Here is a 17,949-nt window from a genome sequence, read left to right on the forward strand (position 1 = left end):
ACTATTGTTTATTTTTGCACTCAACTAAAAATGTTATTTTAAAAGAAAGCACAATACATACCATTCATATATAAAAAGAGATAAACAGTATTTTTTTTCCCTTTCTTGGCAATCATTTTCCCTTTTTTTTGTCCTTTTTAGAGGAAAATTTTTCCATTTAAAGTCTAGCCTGTAGTCATGAGTTTTGCTCTAAAGTAATTCTTCAAAATGAATTCAACTGTTTTAGAAATTCATCAGAAATACTTAGAGCAAGTACATTCTAATCTCCAAGATGTAGATTCCGCTAATGGTGGCCTAGAAAGATTACTTGTTCCGTTTCTCTGCTTCGCACAGATAATGAAGCTGGGAAAAGAAGGTTCATATTTGTACAATAGCCTTTGTTTTCTTAGATTTTCAGGCTGTTTCAAAATTATACAAATATTATGAAGTGCTTTTTACAAAACTGAAGCACATCTGTCTACTAAATTGTCTTATGTGTAAGTTTTCGTTTAGTACTGAGTTCGTGAAGAAAAAGATTGTCTGTCAGTCAGAATGTATTAATACCTCCCAGAATGTTACATGCTCATCTCCTGAGGTTACTGTGCTAAAATGTGAAACTATTTTGTTATCATAGGAGAAAAATAATGATATCAAGAGCATGTTGATAGTACTGCTCGAAAACTATTCTTTAGAACTATTGAGATAGGCATACATAATTAAATATAGGATAGGCTTAGACTGTTTTGTGTAAAATGGTAGGGACATGTGGGATCCTGAAAAATCTGTACTGGGATCAGGAAAAAATTTCCTGTCCCGATCCTGACTTCAGGAAACGATTTCCAGACTTTTTGGGATCCCAAACAGTCAAGGAATTGCAAATGGTCATGTTCAAAACTGGTTCAATATTTTCTGCATTGTAAGTGAGAAAATTTTACTTTTCCTTTTACATCCAAGCTTTAGACTAGGTAAGGAGATTTTAGTTTTTCCTAACAAGTCCATTTTTTTGACATTTTATGATGCATTTACACAAACAACTTTGTGTCCACTTTACTTGTTTTAATACCTAGTATCAACAATAATAAAAGAAATTGTGCAAATCTTGTACTGTATTCAAAATTTACTTATGTCAAACTTCAGTCAGCTCTCCTGAAAAAAAGTGTGTGGAAAAGGACATATGACAGCATAGTATTTAGCCGACAATATATAGGGGGATGTGGATGGAGGACCCCATACGATTTCTATGATCCCTGTCATTTTTGAGGTAATGTAATTGGCACCACACTGGCCACCTTAACCCCCACCCCCCCCCTAGAGTTGCCCACAGCTATTTATGTGGGACTGGGTGTGCCCTACAGCCACTTTATGTGGGGACAATGCCGAAAAATTCCAACCTTAGATCAGCCAGCCTGTGAATCGAACCTGGGTCTGCCACGTGACAGTCAGATGCCCTACCGATTAGACTGCTGCAGCTCTGCAAAACCAGGATGCATGAGTTACATATTTGTATTAAAAAATAATAATAAAATGGCAGAATTTTGCACTACATTGCACATTTTTACTGGTGCACTGATGCCTATATTGGCAGATACCGCTTGAGTGCCAATTTGTTTGTCCCTTCTGAGTTTAATTATTTGTATGTATCTGCTAGCGTTATTTTCTTTGTTATTAAATGGAAATAGAAGCCCTGAAACAGAATTTGTTATCAGAATCACTATGTAATATCGTGTGAATATTACATTGAAACTTGCAGTTGTAAATTTTATTTCTGTAGTATTTCTTATCTTCATTTTGTTTTTCAGGACTCTGGAAACAAAAGGAAACTAAGAGGAGATGTATTAGAGACATAAAGAAACTAATTGAAAATTACAGTACAGAGGATGTTGAAGATCCAACAGAACTAGGAACAAATACGTTGGCGGGTAAGTTTTCAGTGTGAATTTTGCACTATTTTAGTACAGAGTGTCTGCTGACAGAAATATTTGTGTCAATGAAATATTTTTACAAAGAACTTGTATCTCTGAAACATACTGCCCCCTCTCCCACAAATTATTATTCTTTCCCTTCATTTCTATTCCAGCACACAAGAGCATGACATCAAATATAACAGATTTGATGGTTTGCATGAACCTTGGGAATGGGACAGTTGTGACTGTCATGGAGTTTTTTCCTTCTTCTTCTCCCAGATACTGTGAAATTGCACTTACATGTTTTGTGATGAGTATGTTTTATTTTTTTTTCTGGTGGTCCCTGACATTTACCCTAAGGTTGTGTACTATTATATTTCAGTTATACGATTTTTTGCAGGGGAGGGAAAATAATTGGTTCATGCTAAATAATTCTGCATTTGTTCTTTGCATTGCATTTGGTGAGTTGTATCTGCCTGAAGCAGATTGGAAACTGATACCTTTCAAGCTGTCAAACAAATCACTGATGCCACACTTCCCAGCCTGTTGTAGACAATACAATCAAGCTTAAAAAAGGGGAGGGGGTCAACAGTGGCTTGTAGGTGGGGGAAATGTTTTGCTGTGTCTTATTACCATGATATTTAAAGATAATTCAGAGAAGTCGTAGTACTTTTTTTATGCAAACAAATCGCAGATAAATGAATTATCAAACATTGTGTGTTATTTTGAGCATGTGAATGGTTTTGAAGAAAAACAGTGATCATACTAAATGCTGTGCACATTTCTTTTCTACACTGCTCTGAGCTTTCAAGAAGATAATTCTTGTGTTAACCGCAAGATAAGAAGTAAGGTTTTGTTAATCAGAAGGCAGAACAAGAACGAAAAGTGGCTCGTTTTGTAACTCACTGTTTTTTGCCTGTTCACATTTTGTAATTGTCAAAGCAAAACAGCCTTTCAAGACTGCAGATTCAAAACAATGACGTTTTTCTCCTTTATGTTGGATGAGTCATTACTGCCAGAAGCAGATATCGGTAAGCATCTGCTTTAGAGCAGCCAGACATAACGCTGGCGCCAGTAGCAGCCTCCAGACAGACTGGCAGGAGGGGAGGGAAGAGGAAGGAACGTCTGGTGGAGTGGAAGGCCCTGAGCATTTTAAAAGATAATGCACTTTTTGAAGATAAAGAACCTGCACTATTTATCAGCAGCATGCTTATTCCCCAACTAAGTTGAAGGAAGAAAGAGATCAAGGGTAAAGGATTATTGCTTTGATTTCCATGCTGTATGAGCAATATGTCCCATGCAGATAGTTGCATTAAAAAAATTATGCTTCATGAAATTATTTCATAGCTGTGCACAGCAGTTGCAGATTATTAAAGAGGGGAGATGGGTGACTTTTTTTTCACTCGTTCCTAAACCAATAGCTGATAACCAGGGTTGGCAAATTCTTTTTACTCTCCTCGCCCCTCATGGACAACATGGCAAACAAGAAAAATGGAAAAACTTTCACAAATAAGTTACCCCCCTCCATATCTCTCTCCCACTCTCCCATCTACTAGGAAAGATTCCGTAAAACCGTGGGGAAAGAAGTGTGAATAGTGATTGAAACCTGTTAGTCAATTTTCCATATGATTTTTTGTGGATGGAGGTTGATCAAAGATACCGCAGTCACGCTTTTAGTGTGTGTTCAAGCCCTAGAGAAAGAAGCATTTAGTGACTGTCGGTTTGGTAATAGTGCACTTGTTCCCTGATCGTAAGGGGCAAGGCTCCGTGGATTCGTACCTGATGGGAGATGTGAGAAGTGCCTTTTTTTCTTCCTGTCCATCAACGGAGGTGTGAGGAATGCAAATTGTGTCCTCCCTTCTCCACTCAGCAATGCCTCTTCTCTCATTTAGCATAAAAAACTGCTCCATTAGATAGTTCAAGGTTGTGTGGGGGATGAATGAGATTGCAAAGCAAGAAGAGGTGAGGTTGTGTACTGAACATACTTGTGGCAAACATAGCATTAAGGTAAACGTCCCAATGGTTGAACAAATTAAGTGGGTGAAACTTGCTTGCATTCCTGCTCCCAGGTGCCTTCACTGTCTATTTCTCATTTTTTGAATTCACACGAATCCTTTAGAACAGATTAGTTGAAATGGATGTGCATCAACAAAATATATTAAGAGATGCAATTATACTAGCAGCAATAACAATATTATCAATAATAATAGCATGAGACACTATATCAGCATACAAATTACACCTCTCAGAGCATGGAAAGGTTTGTAGCTGAACAAAACTCAGAATATATTTTGAAATATAGTTCCAGGGATCTTTTTCTTTATTCCGATTATGAAGTTGAGTATAAAAAAAGTCAAAATACAGTATCACTAGGGATGTGACAAGGCTGAAAATTTACCGATGCCAATGTACTCACCAATAATTTTTGGAACTGATACCGATTCCGATACGTAAGATTATTAAACAGAAATGGGATGTTATTTTCAGCATGACAAAAATAAATTTGCTATGTACATTTCTATTGCATATCATATGTATATACATATATATTCTCAAGAGATGCGAATGTACATTTGCATCTACAAAATGTTATGTGAGCCTTTAAGAAGAACATGGATTCTCAAGAGATTAAACATTAGTACACAAGCAGTTCTTTGAAATGCAAAATGAATTCCTGTTCTGCCAGATTCAACTTCAGAAACACGAGATTTGGAAGCACTTCAGGAAGTAACCTACTTCTTCTCTTATCGCAAATCTGTTCAGCAACACTGAACACTCAATCACTGAATACTGATGCAGCAGGTAAGCCCAAGTATTTTCTCAGCACTTGCTTCAGGTTTGAATATTCATTTTTGAATTTCCAATACAACAGCAGATCCTGGTTCAGCAATGTACTGTTTTATTTCCGATTTATAGTTAGGTTGATCCTCTGAATGAGTTTGCAATAATTTTATTACAAAAACTCTACAATAATGACGAATCATAACCAAATTTTCAATAAATCTTACAAAACTAGAATATAAAACTTATTAGAAGGTAAAAACTCTAGTATAATCTGTACCGGTTTAAATATCGGATTTTTGCCGATGCCAATACCAATACCGATGCCGATGTGTCAATTTTGTCCGATTTTCATACATCTGTAATCGGCTTCGGCACACCCCTAAGTATCACACTCAGTCACTCACACTCAGGTTTCCTGGGAAATGGCAGCCCATTCCTAACGGAGCACCGAATTGAGAAGAGGTATCAATGTGGATTGGTGTAGTCTAGCACGAAGTCGGCATTCCAAAACATCCCAGACCAGTCCATTAGTGGGACGTTGTTGTCGTCAAACATAGCAATACAGACCAGAAGCTGCCAAGCAGATAACTATATGAGTTTTGATGTGAATGGTGACAGTGTTCACCAGAATTAATTGAACAAAAATTAAACATTTCACAGGTATATAAGTATATTGCATGTCTTTACAGTGGAACCCAGATTTTACCTTCATGCATTATTAATTTTCCCACTTCATACATTCAGCCATCCAGGTCCACGCCAAGGTGTATGTTAAATAATAGAATATTCACCTTGATCTTAGGTTTACTTTAACTTCTGTTTACCACTTTGTTCGTTTTCCAAGCCATGCTGATGTCATAAAATTTGCCAGAAGGCTGTTGTGTTGGCCAAAAGACTTTTCTCTCCTTTCTTCCTTGCTTTTGCATCGGTTTCATTCACCATGCAAGAGGACAGAGTAAGAGGCATGGCTTGTGGGTGCACAAGTTGTATTTTTATCACACCTCCCTTGAGGGAAAGGAAGGGGAAAAAGGACACTTCTTGCATTCCCATCAAGATGAAATTGGCCAATCCTTCTGCTTCAACTTTGAGAAAAAGCACACTGTTGCCAAACCGATCCTCAGTAAATGCTGCTTCCCTACTGTATAGACAATTAAGGGGACAATCCTCCAACCACCACTCTCCACTCACCTTATACTTCACCTCTCACCCTGCTCTCTATGTATCTTCTGGGATTATTGTCTGTTGTTGTTACTTTCCTCTTCAACAATTCTTCTCATTGTTAGCTCTAGGTGCAGTTATGGCCGCTCTGAATTTGATCTACTGTAAAATATCCATCCTGGCAGTTTCAGCCAACAATAATGTATTCCATTTTCAGATATCACTGTGTATTGGTATGATAGACTTAACTGCATTTTAATATGGTGATAGTGACTATGTTTACTTAAATTTCAATTTCACTGTGTCTTTCACTTCACAATTCTTATTTAAAGGCCCATTACCACACACAAATTACAGTTATACATGTACTGCTGGGTTTTGAGCATGTACCGATTGTTTTGCCTATTTAAGTGTAATTCGTTCAAATGAAGAAACTGTCAATTCCATTCGCTATCTAGAGTCATCCGTGCAAACTATTTGCCGCTTGAACAAAAAACACTCATTGCAAGACAATAGTGCTTTCACACCCACAATTTTAATTTCAATCAATCATTTCAGCTTTCTTCTGTTATGACATCCCCACGTATTTTGCCTCTATATAGGAAGCAAGTTACATGCGAACATCATACCATGCAGTGGATAGTTAGACTGGGCCCCCATTTTCCTAGAGCCATACAACTACGTTCCTAGTAGTGAGAGCAATATACCATATCAAATAATTGTAAATTACAGGCAAAAGTATCTTTCCAACTTCATGTTTATTACAACCAAAGCATGGTTGTAATAATTTGTAATTACTAATGACAAGAATTCTAATATTTAGATAAACAACCAGTAAATAACCTTGACTTCTTGGCACCTAAATTGAGTGTTCACCCGCCTGTATATGTTGTGTAGTCATAGGACGATATTCATTGAAAATTCAATATCATTCTGCATGCTTACCAGACTAACAAGTTCACTAATGGAGGAAATGGAGACAATGGTCTCAGACAAAATGATATATGCATGTGCCAACCTCTGTGGCAAAGTGGTTATTACAGCATGCTAAGATGCCAGGAGTCCTGGGTTTGAATCCCATCCTGGGCGTGGGTGTTCTTTTCTCATTCTTAACTTCGCAGTTCTCCAAAAGTGGCAGAAAAGCGAAGTAAATTAATCAATCAATTTTAAATGTTGCAAAAGGCGATATATTCTTCTAGTTCTTTTCCATCAAGTTTTCTCTTAGTGGCATGCATTGGTAACATTACTTATTATAATTGAGTTTGATGCAGCTTGCTGTGCAACCTATGAAAAACACTGTGTGGGCTCTCAACTCTTGAGATATGTTTCATGCAATAATATATTGCATAAATGGACAGCAAATGTAGTCTTTCACGTTTAAAAACAGTTTCAGGCCAGTTATGATTGGAATGTATGAATTTTATAGTGCCTGTGTTGCCTATTATAGTCACAAGTGCCTATTTCAAATGTAGCTGCTTTTTTGAGTGCCCACTTCGAGAAAATGTGTCAGTGTTTATCAATTTCAGTGCCCATTTTGTATTTTTTAGTTATAAAATATCTTATGAATTAATATGATTTTTTTTTATTAATTAGGTTCATCCAAAGTTTCCAGCAGTAAATACAAATCCTTGACTACGAAGTCTTCATTGAGTGTATCATCTGAAGTATTCACAACCTCATCAAACTTCGTACCTTTTACAAGTTTAGTGTCAACAGCAACCTCAACAGCAGGGCGAAGCATGATCAGGTAGGCAGTTCTCTTTTTTTTCTTTTCTTTTATTATTATTTTTTTTATTAGTTAGAATACAAACATGGTGAAGGGAAGGAGCTAAATATGAAAGTTCAAGAGTTTTCTGCAAGAGAACATACTAATACACTGTATTTGCTGGCATACAAGGTGCACTTTTTCCCTTTAAGAATAGGTTTGAAAATGAGGGTGCATCTTATACACCGATACTCAGTTTCTGATTACCTCCATTTCTGGAAATTTTCTCTGTTGAGTAAGATGATTTCTTCCTTGCTTCCTTGCAGTGTGTGAGAGTGTTCCAGTCAGGTATATTTCATACGCAATGCACTGTCAAATTAAAAAGTTGAAAGACCTACATATTACATTATATTTGAAATGCTGTAAATTAATTATAATGTTTAGAAATAAATATTTTTCCTCAAAAATGTCTCAGCAAATGCAGTAAATAGTGTTGTTGAACATTGTACGAAAGACACACTTTCCCAAAATGGTCAAATTGACTTATCAATTTGTATTTGCTCTGTCGTGAGTAGTCTGTGGAGAATGCTCTCCAAGAAGGTTGTCGTGTACCACTGTACATCGCATTGCAGTTGGTTACGTTGGACATTAATAAAGTGTTAATTAACTGTTAATACTTGTTGTTACTCTTTGTAAATCAACTCACGGAAATATCTGCGCTGAGGTTCAACAGGTTATGGGCCCAGATACATTCCCACTGCACCCGTGAAGTTGGGTAGTTAGTTGGAGTGCAACAGAAAGTGCCGTTGTTCTTCGGAGTGCAACAGGAAGTGTCCTTGTCTTCCTAACTGGACTGGCGAGAGTTTTGCACTTTCGGAAGAAGTGTGTTTCGTTTGCGGCTGAAGATGTAGTTCAAAACAACAGTAGACAAGCTGGAAGGTGCGCAGAACTGGCCAAGGTGGAAACGACAAATAGAGCTGTTGTTACTACACCACGATGTCCTAAAAGTTGTGGATGGCACGTGTACTTGTCCACAGGAACTTGGTGATGAGTGTACTACGGAAGATCGACGTAAGTACGAAGCAGAGTGTAAAACGTTCCAGAAGGCAGACATTATGGCACAAATGATATTGGTGAATAGCATGAATGATGCTAATTCTGAACTTACCAGCAAGTGTGATACGTCTAAGGAAATTTGGAACAAATTGATGTCCGTGTATGAACAAAGTTCGGCACAGCCTTTGGATCGATTGTCAGAGCAGTTCTTCAATCAATCCAAAGATGCAGCCGAAGATATTGCAACATACGTGTCCAGACTACAGGGAAATTCCCATGAAATGAATGATGAAATGGAACGTCTCACGAAGTCCAAGGTTCGAGAACTGCTTTTGATGAGTATAATCATGTCTACCTTACCTAGTGAATATTTTGAATTCAAAAGTGTGTTGGAGTCGGTTCCAGTGGAAGAGCGTACTGTAAACAGGCTAACTGAATGACTTAGGTTAATTGAAATGAGACTTCCCAACAAGAGTAGTGACACAACAGCTTTTGTGGTGAAAAGTGATGATCCGAAGAAACACAAGATACGTCCAGAAAAAGCGGAAAAGTGTTTTAAATGTCACAAGGTAGGCCATTTTGCCAAGCAATGCTAGTTGGTGTTAAATAGATCTTCAACCAGTGGAAGTGAGCGTGTTCCAGAAGGAGGAGCCTTTTTGAGCTTTGAATCGAACTGTCCTGCTTCGGAAGTTTGGACTGCAGATACTGGAAGCACAGCACATATGACTAACCGGAAGGACTACGTTCTACAGTACCAAAAATTACCAGCACCAAAAGAATTACAGGTGGGAAATAAAGCCATCATATTAGCAGATCGCAGTGATATAGTGAATGTGGAAATGTTGGTCAATTGTAGGTGGCTGAAAAATCATCTTCGTGATGTGTGGTATGTGCCAAATATCAGTAAGAATTTGTTTTCTGTGAACTCCGCTAGAAAAAGAGGTTTTCTATTTTGTGCAGATATTTTGTACCAAATACACATGCATGCACTACCCCCCAAAAATCTTGCTGACGTGTGCTTAGTGTCAGCTTCCGATACATTGCAGCTGTGGCATGAAAGGTTGGTACACCAAGGCAAGCAGCATGTTCGGAAGTTTCTAGTGCAGCACGGAATTGATGTAAAAACTGTTGATCAGTTTTGTGAAGGCTGTGTGGTTGACAAGCAACACTGGAAAAGTTTTGGACAGCAGGCTTCTCGTGTAGAAAAACCAGGTGAGAGAATCCATGCTGATGTGTGTGGACCAATGCAAACAAAACCACTGGCTGGTGCACTGTATTTTGTTTGTTTCAAGGATGACTTTTCGAAATTCCGACATGTGTTTTTTCTGAAACACAAATCGGAAGTTGCTGCAAGACTAAAACAGTTTTTAGCTGAAGTCAGGAAAGAATTGCTAACCGACTGTGGGAAGGAATTTGATAATGCAGAAGTGAAGACTTTATTGAAAGAAAAGGGAATCAATTTTGGAACCACCATGCGTTATACACGTGAACAGAATGGAGCTGCAGAACATGAGAACAGAACATTGGTTGAATCTGGTCACTCGATGTTGCATGCAAAAGGTCTTCAAGTGAAACTTTGAGCTGAAGCAGTGAATACTGAAGCGTATGTTGTGAACAGAACTGGGCCAACAACTGTAGAGAAGAGGACACCATATGAACTTTGGTATGGAAAAGACTTACCAAGTGTAGATCATTTGAAAGTGTTCGGAACAGAGTGTTTTGTTCATGTACCAAAGCAAAAGTGACAGAAATGGGACAAAAATAGCATTAAGGGTCTTCTGATTGGTTACTGTGATGAAAAAGATGGTTACCGCATCTGGAATCAGAAAACTGACAAAGTGTTGCTCAGTCGTGATGTTGTTTTTTGCACTGAAACTATTTTACCAGTGCAAGAGTCTTTTGAAATTGTTTCACCAGGAAAATCAGTAATTAGGGATGTGACAAAGCTGAAAATTTACCGATGCCGATGTACTCGCTGATAATTTTTGGAACCGATACCGATGCCGATATTTAAGCAATTCCGATACATAAGATTATTAAACAGAAATGGGATGTTATTTTCAGCATGACAAAAATAAATTTGCTATGTACATTTCTATTGCATATCATATGTATATACATATATATTCTCAAGAGATGCGAATGTACATTTGCATCTACAAAATGTTATGTGAGCCTTTAAGAAGAACATGGATTCTCAAGAGATTAAACATTAGTACACAAGCAGTTCTTTGAAATGCAAAATGAATTCCTGTTCTGCCAGATTCAACTTCAGAAACACGAGATTTGGAAGCACTTCAGGAAGTAACCTACTTCTTCTCTTATCGCAAATCTGTTCAGCAACACCGAACACTCAATCACTGAATACTGATGCAGCAGGTAAGCCCAAGTATTTTCTCAGCACTTGCTTCAGGTTTGAATATTCATTTTTGAGTTTCCAAGACAACATCAGATCCTGGTTCAGCAATGTTCTGTTTTATTTCCGATTTATAGTTAGGTTGATCCTCTGAATGAGTTTGCAATAATTTTATTACAAAAACTCTACAATAATGACGAATCATAACCAAATTTTCAATAAATCTTACAAAGCTAGAATATAATACTTATTAGAAGGTAAAAACTCTAGTAGAATCTGTACCGGTTTAAATATCGGATTTTTGCCGATTCCGATATCGATGCCGATGTATCAATTTCAGCAGATTTTCATACATCTGTAATCGGCATCGGCACATCCCTATCAGTAATGTTTGAATCTACTGTGGAAGAACCTGATACCCCTGGGAGTGAGCCTGCATACTAGCATCTGAGGAGATGTAACTGATGGAAGTGAAGCATGTTATGAATTGCGAGATTGTCAAAGGGTACAGAAACTAGTGTGGCAAGGTGGTTATGTGTTACAGGTAGATTGCTTAGAACCGAGCTCATATAAAGATGCCATGTCGTCAAAAAATGCTGCAGACTGGAAACTAGCAATGGAAGATGATATGCAGTCTTAGCTAAGAACCACACATGGATACTTGTTGAACCTCCAAGCAATAAGAAAGTTATTGATAATCGTTGGGTTCTAAAAGTAAAGACCAAAGCAGATGGCAGTATCTACAGATTTAAAGCAAGACTGGTAGCAAAGGGTTATCTTCAGAAGAGTGGAATCGATCATAATGAAACCTTTAGTCCAGTGGCTCGATTTGATAATGTATGAACTGTGCTGAGTGTTGCAGCTTGTGAAGGGTTGAAGTTAGCTCAATTTGATGTGAAAACAGCCTTTCTTTATGGTGAACTTTATGAGGAAATCTATATGTATCAACCTGAAGGGTTTGATGATGTAATGGGTCGTGTGTGTCTTTATGGACTGAAGCAAGCACCTTGTTGCTTGAATAGACAATTTGTGAATTTTATGTCGAAGCATGGTTTTACATGCAGCAAAGCTGATCCTAGTATGTACATTTGTAAGAAAAGTGGAAAGAAAATGATCGTAGCCATCTATGTGGGTGATGGATTGGTTGCAGGCAATGAAATTGAAGATATCGACAGTTTTCTCGAAACTCTAAAAGAAGAATTTGAAATTGTGGTTGGGTCATGAGATTGTTTCTTGGACGTACAAATAACACAAAAAGAAGTCTGTTCTGTTTTTGTATGTCCGTTCTGAAAGTATCCGAACTGTTCGCAGCACGGTGTGAGAATCGGTCGAGGGTTTGGGTAAACTGCGCCAGGTTGGACCTTAACCTTCAAAACAAGGCCTCGCTCAGTTGCGTGCGAGCAGTGGTTGAGGTGCAATCGCTCGTGTTGTGTACATGGAAAAAACATCGTGTCGAGAATTTGCAGTTGGTGGATTTGGTGAAAATGGAGCACACTTTGGAACAGCGCTATGCTGTGAAATTTTGTGTTAAATTGAAAAAAAACTTTACGGAGACTTTAACCATGCTACGGGAGGCTTACGGCGAGGAAGTGATGTCCCGCACGCAAGTTTACACATGGCACATGGCGTTCAAGGAAGGACGGGAGGTGGTCGAGGACGAACAACGCTCAGGGAGGCCATCCACGTCAAAAACGGAGGAAAATGTGGCCAGTGTGAAAGCTCTGTTAGACAAAGACAGGCGTTTAAGTCTCCAGATGATTGCAGAGGAGGTGGGATTGGCGAAAATGCAAGTTTTTGAAATTGTTACCTAAAACTTGAACATGCGCAAAATCTGTGCAAGAATGGTTCCGAAGATTTTGATGGACGATCAAATGCAGTGTCGTGTGCGAATTGCCCTTGAAATTGTGGAACGTGTGGACGGTGACAAAACGTTTCTCGACCGTTTGCTTTCCACCTTCTGAATCTGTGTGGCTCGGGTCTTGGTCCCACGGAATGTTAAAGTACTTTGTGTTATGTTGATGTTTGTCGTAAATAGAGTGGAGTCCCATCCGTCACTCTGAATTGCCCAGCTTGCACAAGTTATTAGTTGCAGTAAATGTTTTACCCCATTAAAAGAAAGCCTTGATTTTGAGTACTTTCAGTTCTGTATTCTTGTTGTGATTTCTTTCTATCATCACTGTGTCTTTCCCCAAACTTGCTTGTCCAATTGTGTCAAATTGAGCTTACGTTTTTGTCAAGATGCATGGTTAGTGACCCATAGTCCTACTTCCTTGATTACCAAGTATAATGTAACGGTCAGCTGGGGTTTGTGATCCCCCAAGCCAACCGTTAGGGTAACGTAGCTCAGACGGTTGGGGGTTTTGCTGTAAGAGAACATATTAGGTACCTTGGTAGAGCCTTAATTCTATAGTGGTGATATCTGTAAGGCGTAGACACAATGAAACACCTAAGAGATATTAACAATAGTTTATAAATATAAAAGAGCATAATTGATATGATGGATGAATTCTCTCCCTTGGAAAGAAGGGATAAGAGAATAGCGATACTTATGAGTTGCAGAGCAGGTCCATCTTCTATCAGCCTGTTGACAGCCTGGTCATGGCTGGATGGTTAGCCATCTTGGTGTGGAGAATGGCAGCGCCTCTGGCTACACCTCAGATCTATCACTTGACTTCCACGCACCTAGTCTTGCGACTAGGGCATTTATACGTCGGGTGTGGCCTTAGTAACCTTGTTCAGGGCTACTGTACTAATCTTGCGCCAGCCTAGGTATTTTTACTCGTCGAGGCTGAGGTCGGCCTCAGGAAGTCTGGAAGGCCAAGGTTGGGCGATCGTATCAGGTGGCCTTGGCATTGAACGATCAGGGCTGCAGGGAGTGACATCACTCACAGCAACAGCTGAGCTCACGGCCACAGGGAGTCACATCACTCATGATAACAGCTGGAACAACCTTCGGTAGAGACCACAGCCTCTTGTCGTTACTGACCTTACTCCTGGTAAGGCTATAGAATGCACGTGGACAGTGATGACTTTCAATGATGCAATCCACTGTGTTTCCAGTTGTGAACCACACCCAACTAAGTTCACTGAATCTATGTACATGCAAAATGTGCATGTTACAATGATGAATGGCCCACTACTAAAGGTACAGAGTTTGAAACTCAGCTTTGTGAGCGCATTTGTCCATTCATCAATTTTGTCTGTTCATTAATTCATCCTGTATCATCATAGTCCAACCCAGGAGAGGTACAAAAGCAATGAAATATATGATTAATACAAGACTAAATGAGCCTTGAATTTGTATTTTTTTTCATTTTGGAATAACTATTGTCAACTAAGCATCATAAAATAGAGAACAAAAAGCATACAAGTAAAACACTTGATTGCATAGGCATTTATTTTGTCAACATTTAAGCCGCTACTTGTAGCTACACCATCAGTGTGCAAAATTTCACAAACAATAAGTTGTTTAACAAGCCAAAATGAGTCATAGTTTGTATCATTTTTTTCCACTCTAAGGATTATCTAATAACCACTTCTGATGTGGTCAATGTATTGTGCAAATATGATACTAGAAATATGCAGGAAATATATTTGTAGCAAAATGTATAATTTACCTGATCTGCGAATTTAAAATACTTTTCTTTTTGTACTGTATTTCAACTGAATGAAAAAATGTCATGAAATGATTGTTGTTACCCCACATTCATGATCTTTCATCTGGACTTTTGGAATAGTTTTGTAACTCAATTACTTGGCAATTAAATTGTTTTTTTACCTTCATAAAATGCTATAGTTATTGTACCTCCTAAGTCTTTGTACCTTGTTCTTCTTGCGTTGATTTATTTGGTGTACTGTGTGGTGCATGTCTATTATTGCTTCCTTCTCTAATTTTAATTCCTAGAAAGCATAAGTTTGCCAACAGTTAGTAATTATTACATGTTTTTTTTTTCTATGTAGTGCTCCTCCCAGCAGCCTTGAAGGTGTCAGTCAACCTCCCGATAAAGAGACAATCAAGTCTTCATCCTCGACCATCGACTCGGGGGTTCATGGGACAGCCAACCATCTCCCTCAGAAGACCATCTCCCTCAGTCCAACATCCGTGACGACCGTTCCTTCGATGCACCTCTCAGGATCCTCAGAATTTGTCGTCAAAAGAATGAGAAGGTCTGTGGTACGTAAGAAGGCAAAGTTAAGTTGATATTCTCTGTATTCACCTCCGTTAGGGTGATTGTGTTGGTGTCGGCTGTTTGTGTGTGCTGCATGTTTGTTTCTTTCTCTTTTTTTTTTCCTTTGCAGTTGGACAGGGAATGGATTTGGAGTTAGTACTGGTACTGTAGATTTATTATTATCATTATTATTTATTATCTCCATAGGGTTACAATTAAGCCATACAACATTTCATTTTGAACAAAATTAATACAAATAATGACTTGATGCCCTATATTAAAAAAAAAAATATGCAAAAGCTACATCTAAGGAAAATGTGATGAATTTACATTAGTATATATAGTGTTCTATAGTAGCAATGTAATAAAGAAAGTTTGAGAGTTATACACATTTAGAAGAAAAGAAAGTGTAAAGGTGTGTGGGTTTGGATATGAGTGTGTATGGAATTGCTGTTTGAAGTACAGGGATGAAATTTTTAAAATATATGTGTGTGTGTGGGGGATGGTGGGGAGGGGGCGAGGAAGCACTGAAAATAATATTACTGGAGTTAGAATTTATAGACATGTGAACGTAGAAGACGACAGAACTGCGCTTTGCTGGTACTGAGTTTGACCTTCGTCGGGAGTGAATTCCAGGTTACCGCTGCTAGGTACGAGAAAGACTTCTGACCAAATCTGCTCTTGATGGGTTTGGGGATTACTAGGTCTCTATGTAAGGACGATCTGGTATTTCGGGTGCTGAATTCTGAGGAGAGCTTAATCCTATGATGCAATGGAGATGATTTGTTATGTATACTATGGAATATCTTATTCAGGTAGATTTAATGTATTCTCGAAGTGACTGTGGGTATGTTGTAAATCTTGCGCAATTGTTGGGAATTATATTCTTGGGGGTGCATGTGTATGATTCTTAAGCAATTGCTTTGGATTGTTTCAAGTTTCTTCAGATGAGTTAAGTTACTGCCAAAAATAAGACTAGCATCCAGTCCAATTAAGCCTATCTGTGAATAAAGTGGACTCCGCAATGCGATAGTCAGCAGGGTGTCCGACTACTTCAACATGGAAGACCCGGGTTCAATTCCCAGGATGGTTGATCTAAGGTTTCCTGCCTTGTCCCTGCATAAGCAGCCTCAAATCAATGGGTACCTTGGGGGGGGGGGGGGGGTTAAGGTGGCTGGAGCATTGTGCTGATCACATCACCTCCAAAATGTCAAAGATTGAGAATGTGTGGGGCCCTACCCCACATCCCCTAAATGTGCCTTCATGGCACGGTGCTATATGCATGGGGATTTTACCTTTTTACGTTACAACCCAACTCAAACATGTTACATTTTTCTAGTAAACTTCATTTTGGTGTTTATTAGTTTATATTTGCATAAACCAATATACTGCATGTTTCAAAAAGAATATACGTATTACAAAGTATTATTTTGTCCAAACTATCGATCGCTGCGTCCCGGCTTGGCTATTAGAGAAACGAATACATAGTCTAGTTTATATAATAGCCGCTAGATGTCAGTTGCGTTCTGTTTTGCTTGGTAACCGTCAGTTGTTTGAAATGGCTACTCCGCAGCAGAAATCATTTTGTGTTCTCGAGTTTGCAAAGTGCAATTCCGTGATTACAGTGCAAAGACGTTTCAGGTTAAGGTACCAAATTGATCCTCCGAATGGGTGGAACATTCGCAGATGGTATCGACAGTTTGCAGATACAGGATGTGTATGTAAAGGAAAGAGTCCTGGCCACCCTCGTGTTCCTGAAGAAAATGTTGCACGAATTCAAACTGCTTTCCAACGTAGCCCTTCAAAATCAACTCGTCGTGCCAATCGGGAATTACAACTTTCTACAACAACAATTTGGCGTGTTTTGAGACGTCGGATGGTTATGAAGCCGTACAAGGTACAGCTGTTTCAAGCTCTGCATCCTGATGACAAACGCAAACGTGTGGCAGTTTGTAATGAGATTCTTGATGCTATTGACAATGACAACACTTTCGCACAACGCATCGTGTTTAGTGATGAAGCTGCGTTTCATGTCAGTGGTCAGGTAAACAAACATAATGTTCACATTTGGCGCCTACAAAACCCACATGCATTCATTGAACATGTACGAGATTTGCCCAAAGTGAATGTGTTTTGCGCGATATCCCGATCATCTGTTTATGGCCCATTCTCCTTTGATGGAAACACGGTTAACGGTCAGCAGTATCTCTCTATGTTACAAAACTGGTTGTTTCCGAGGCTGCACGAAGACAACTTCATTTTTCAACAAGACGGGACTCCCCCTCACTGGAGTTGCCAAGTGCGTGATTATCTGAATTAAACTCTACCGAACCGTGGATTGGTCGTCAAGGAGCTGGCGACTTAGCATGTATCAGCTGGGCTCCACGGTCACCGGATTTGACACCCTGTGACTTCTTCCTGTGGGGTTTCATTAAAGACAATGTTTATGTACCACCACTCCCACAGAACCTGGAAGAGTTGAAGAACCGGATCCGTACTGCCGTAACATCAGTGACGAAGGACATGCTTGCCCGAGTATGGGAGGAATTTGAGTATCGATGTGATATTGTTTGTGTCACTGCTGGAGGACATATTGAACATCTGTAATCTGAACTTGAGAGGTTCGTAAGTATGTGTGTCAAGTTTCATCTTCGTATGTCTTAAAGTTTAATAAATATATGCATGCGAAATACGTATATTCTTTTTGAAACATGATGTACTTAACATACAGAGCATTTCTGGATAACTGCAAGTATGGTTATAAAAAAGTACAACATAAAGTGGAGCATTTTTACATCTTTTTTCCAAAATAATATGATGTGTAATATCGGCGATGCA

General features: G+C 38.8%; 1 protein-coding gene across 5 annotated transcripts in view; it reads left to right on the top strand.

Annotated features, from left to right (window-relative positions):
• The window catches only part of LOC145977922 (uncharacterized), a 65,014-nt gene that overhangs the window by 23,101 nt on the left and 23,964 nt on the right, over positions 1–17,949 (top strand). For all 5 annotated transcript variants that reach the window (XM_083110243.1, XM_083110238.1, XM_083110242.1 and 2 more), the window contains exons 6-8: positions 1,779–1,898; positions 7,419–7,572; positions 14,903–15,116. In XM_083110243.1, the coding sequence (XP_082966369.1) occupies positions 1,779–1,898; positions 7,419–7,572; positions 14,903–15,116 (488 nt within the window). The remainder of the gene's footprint in view (positions 1–1,778; positions 1,899–7,418; positions 7,573–14,902; positions 15,117–17,949) is intronic.

The sequence above is a fragment of the Lepisma saccharinum genome, chromosome 24 (genome assembly GCF_977018435.1).
Source record: "Lepisma saccharinum chromosome 24, izLepSacc3.1, whole genome shotgun sequence".
NCBI lineage: Eukaryota > Metazoa > Arthropoda > Insecta > Zygentoma > Lepismatidae > Lepisma > Lepisma saccharinum.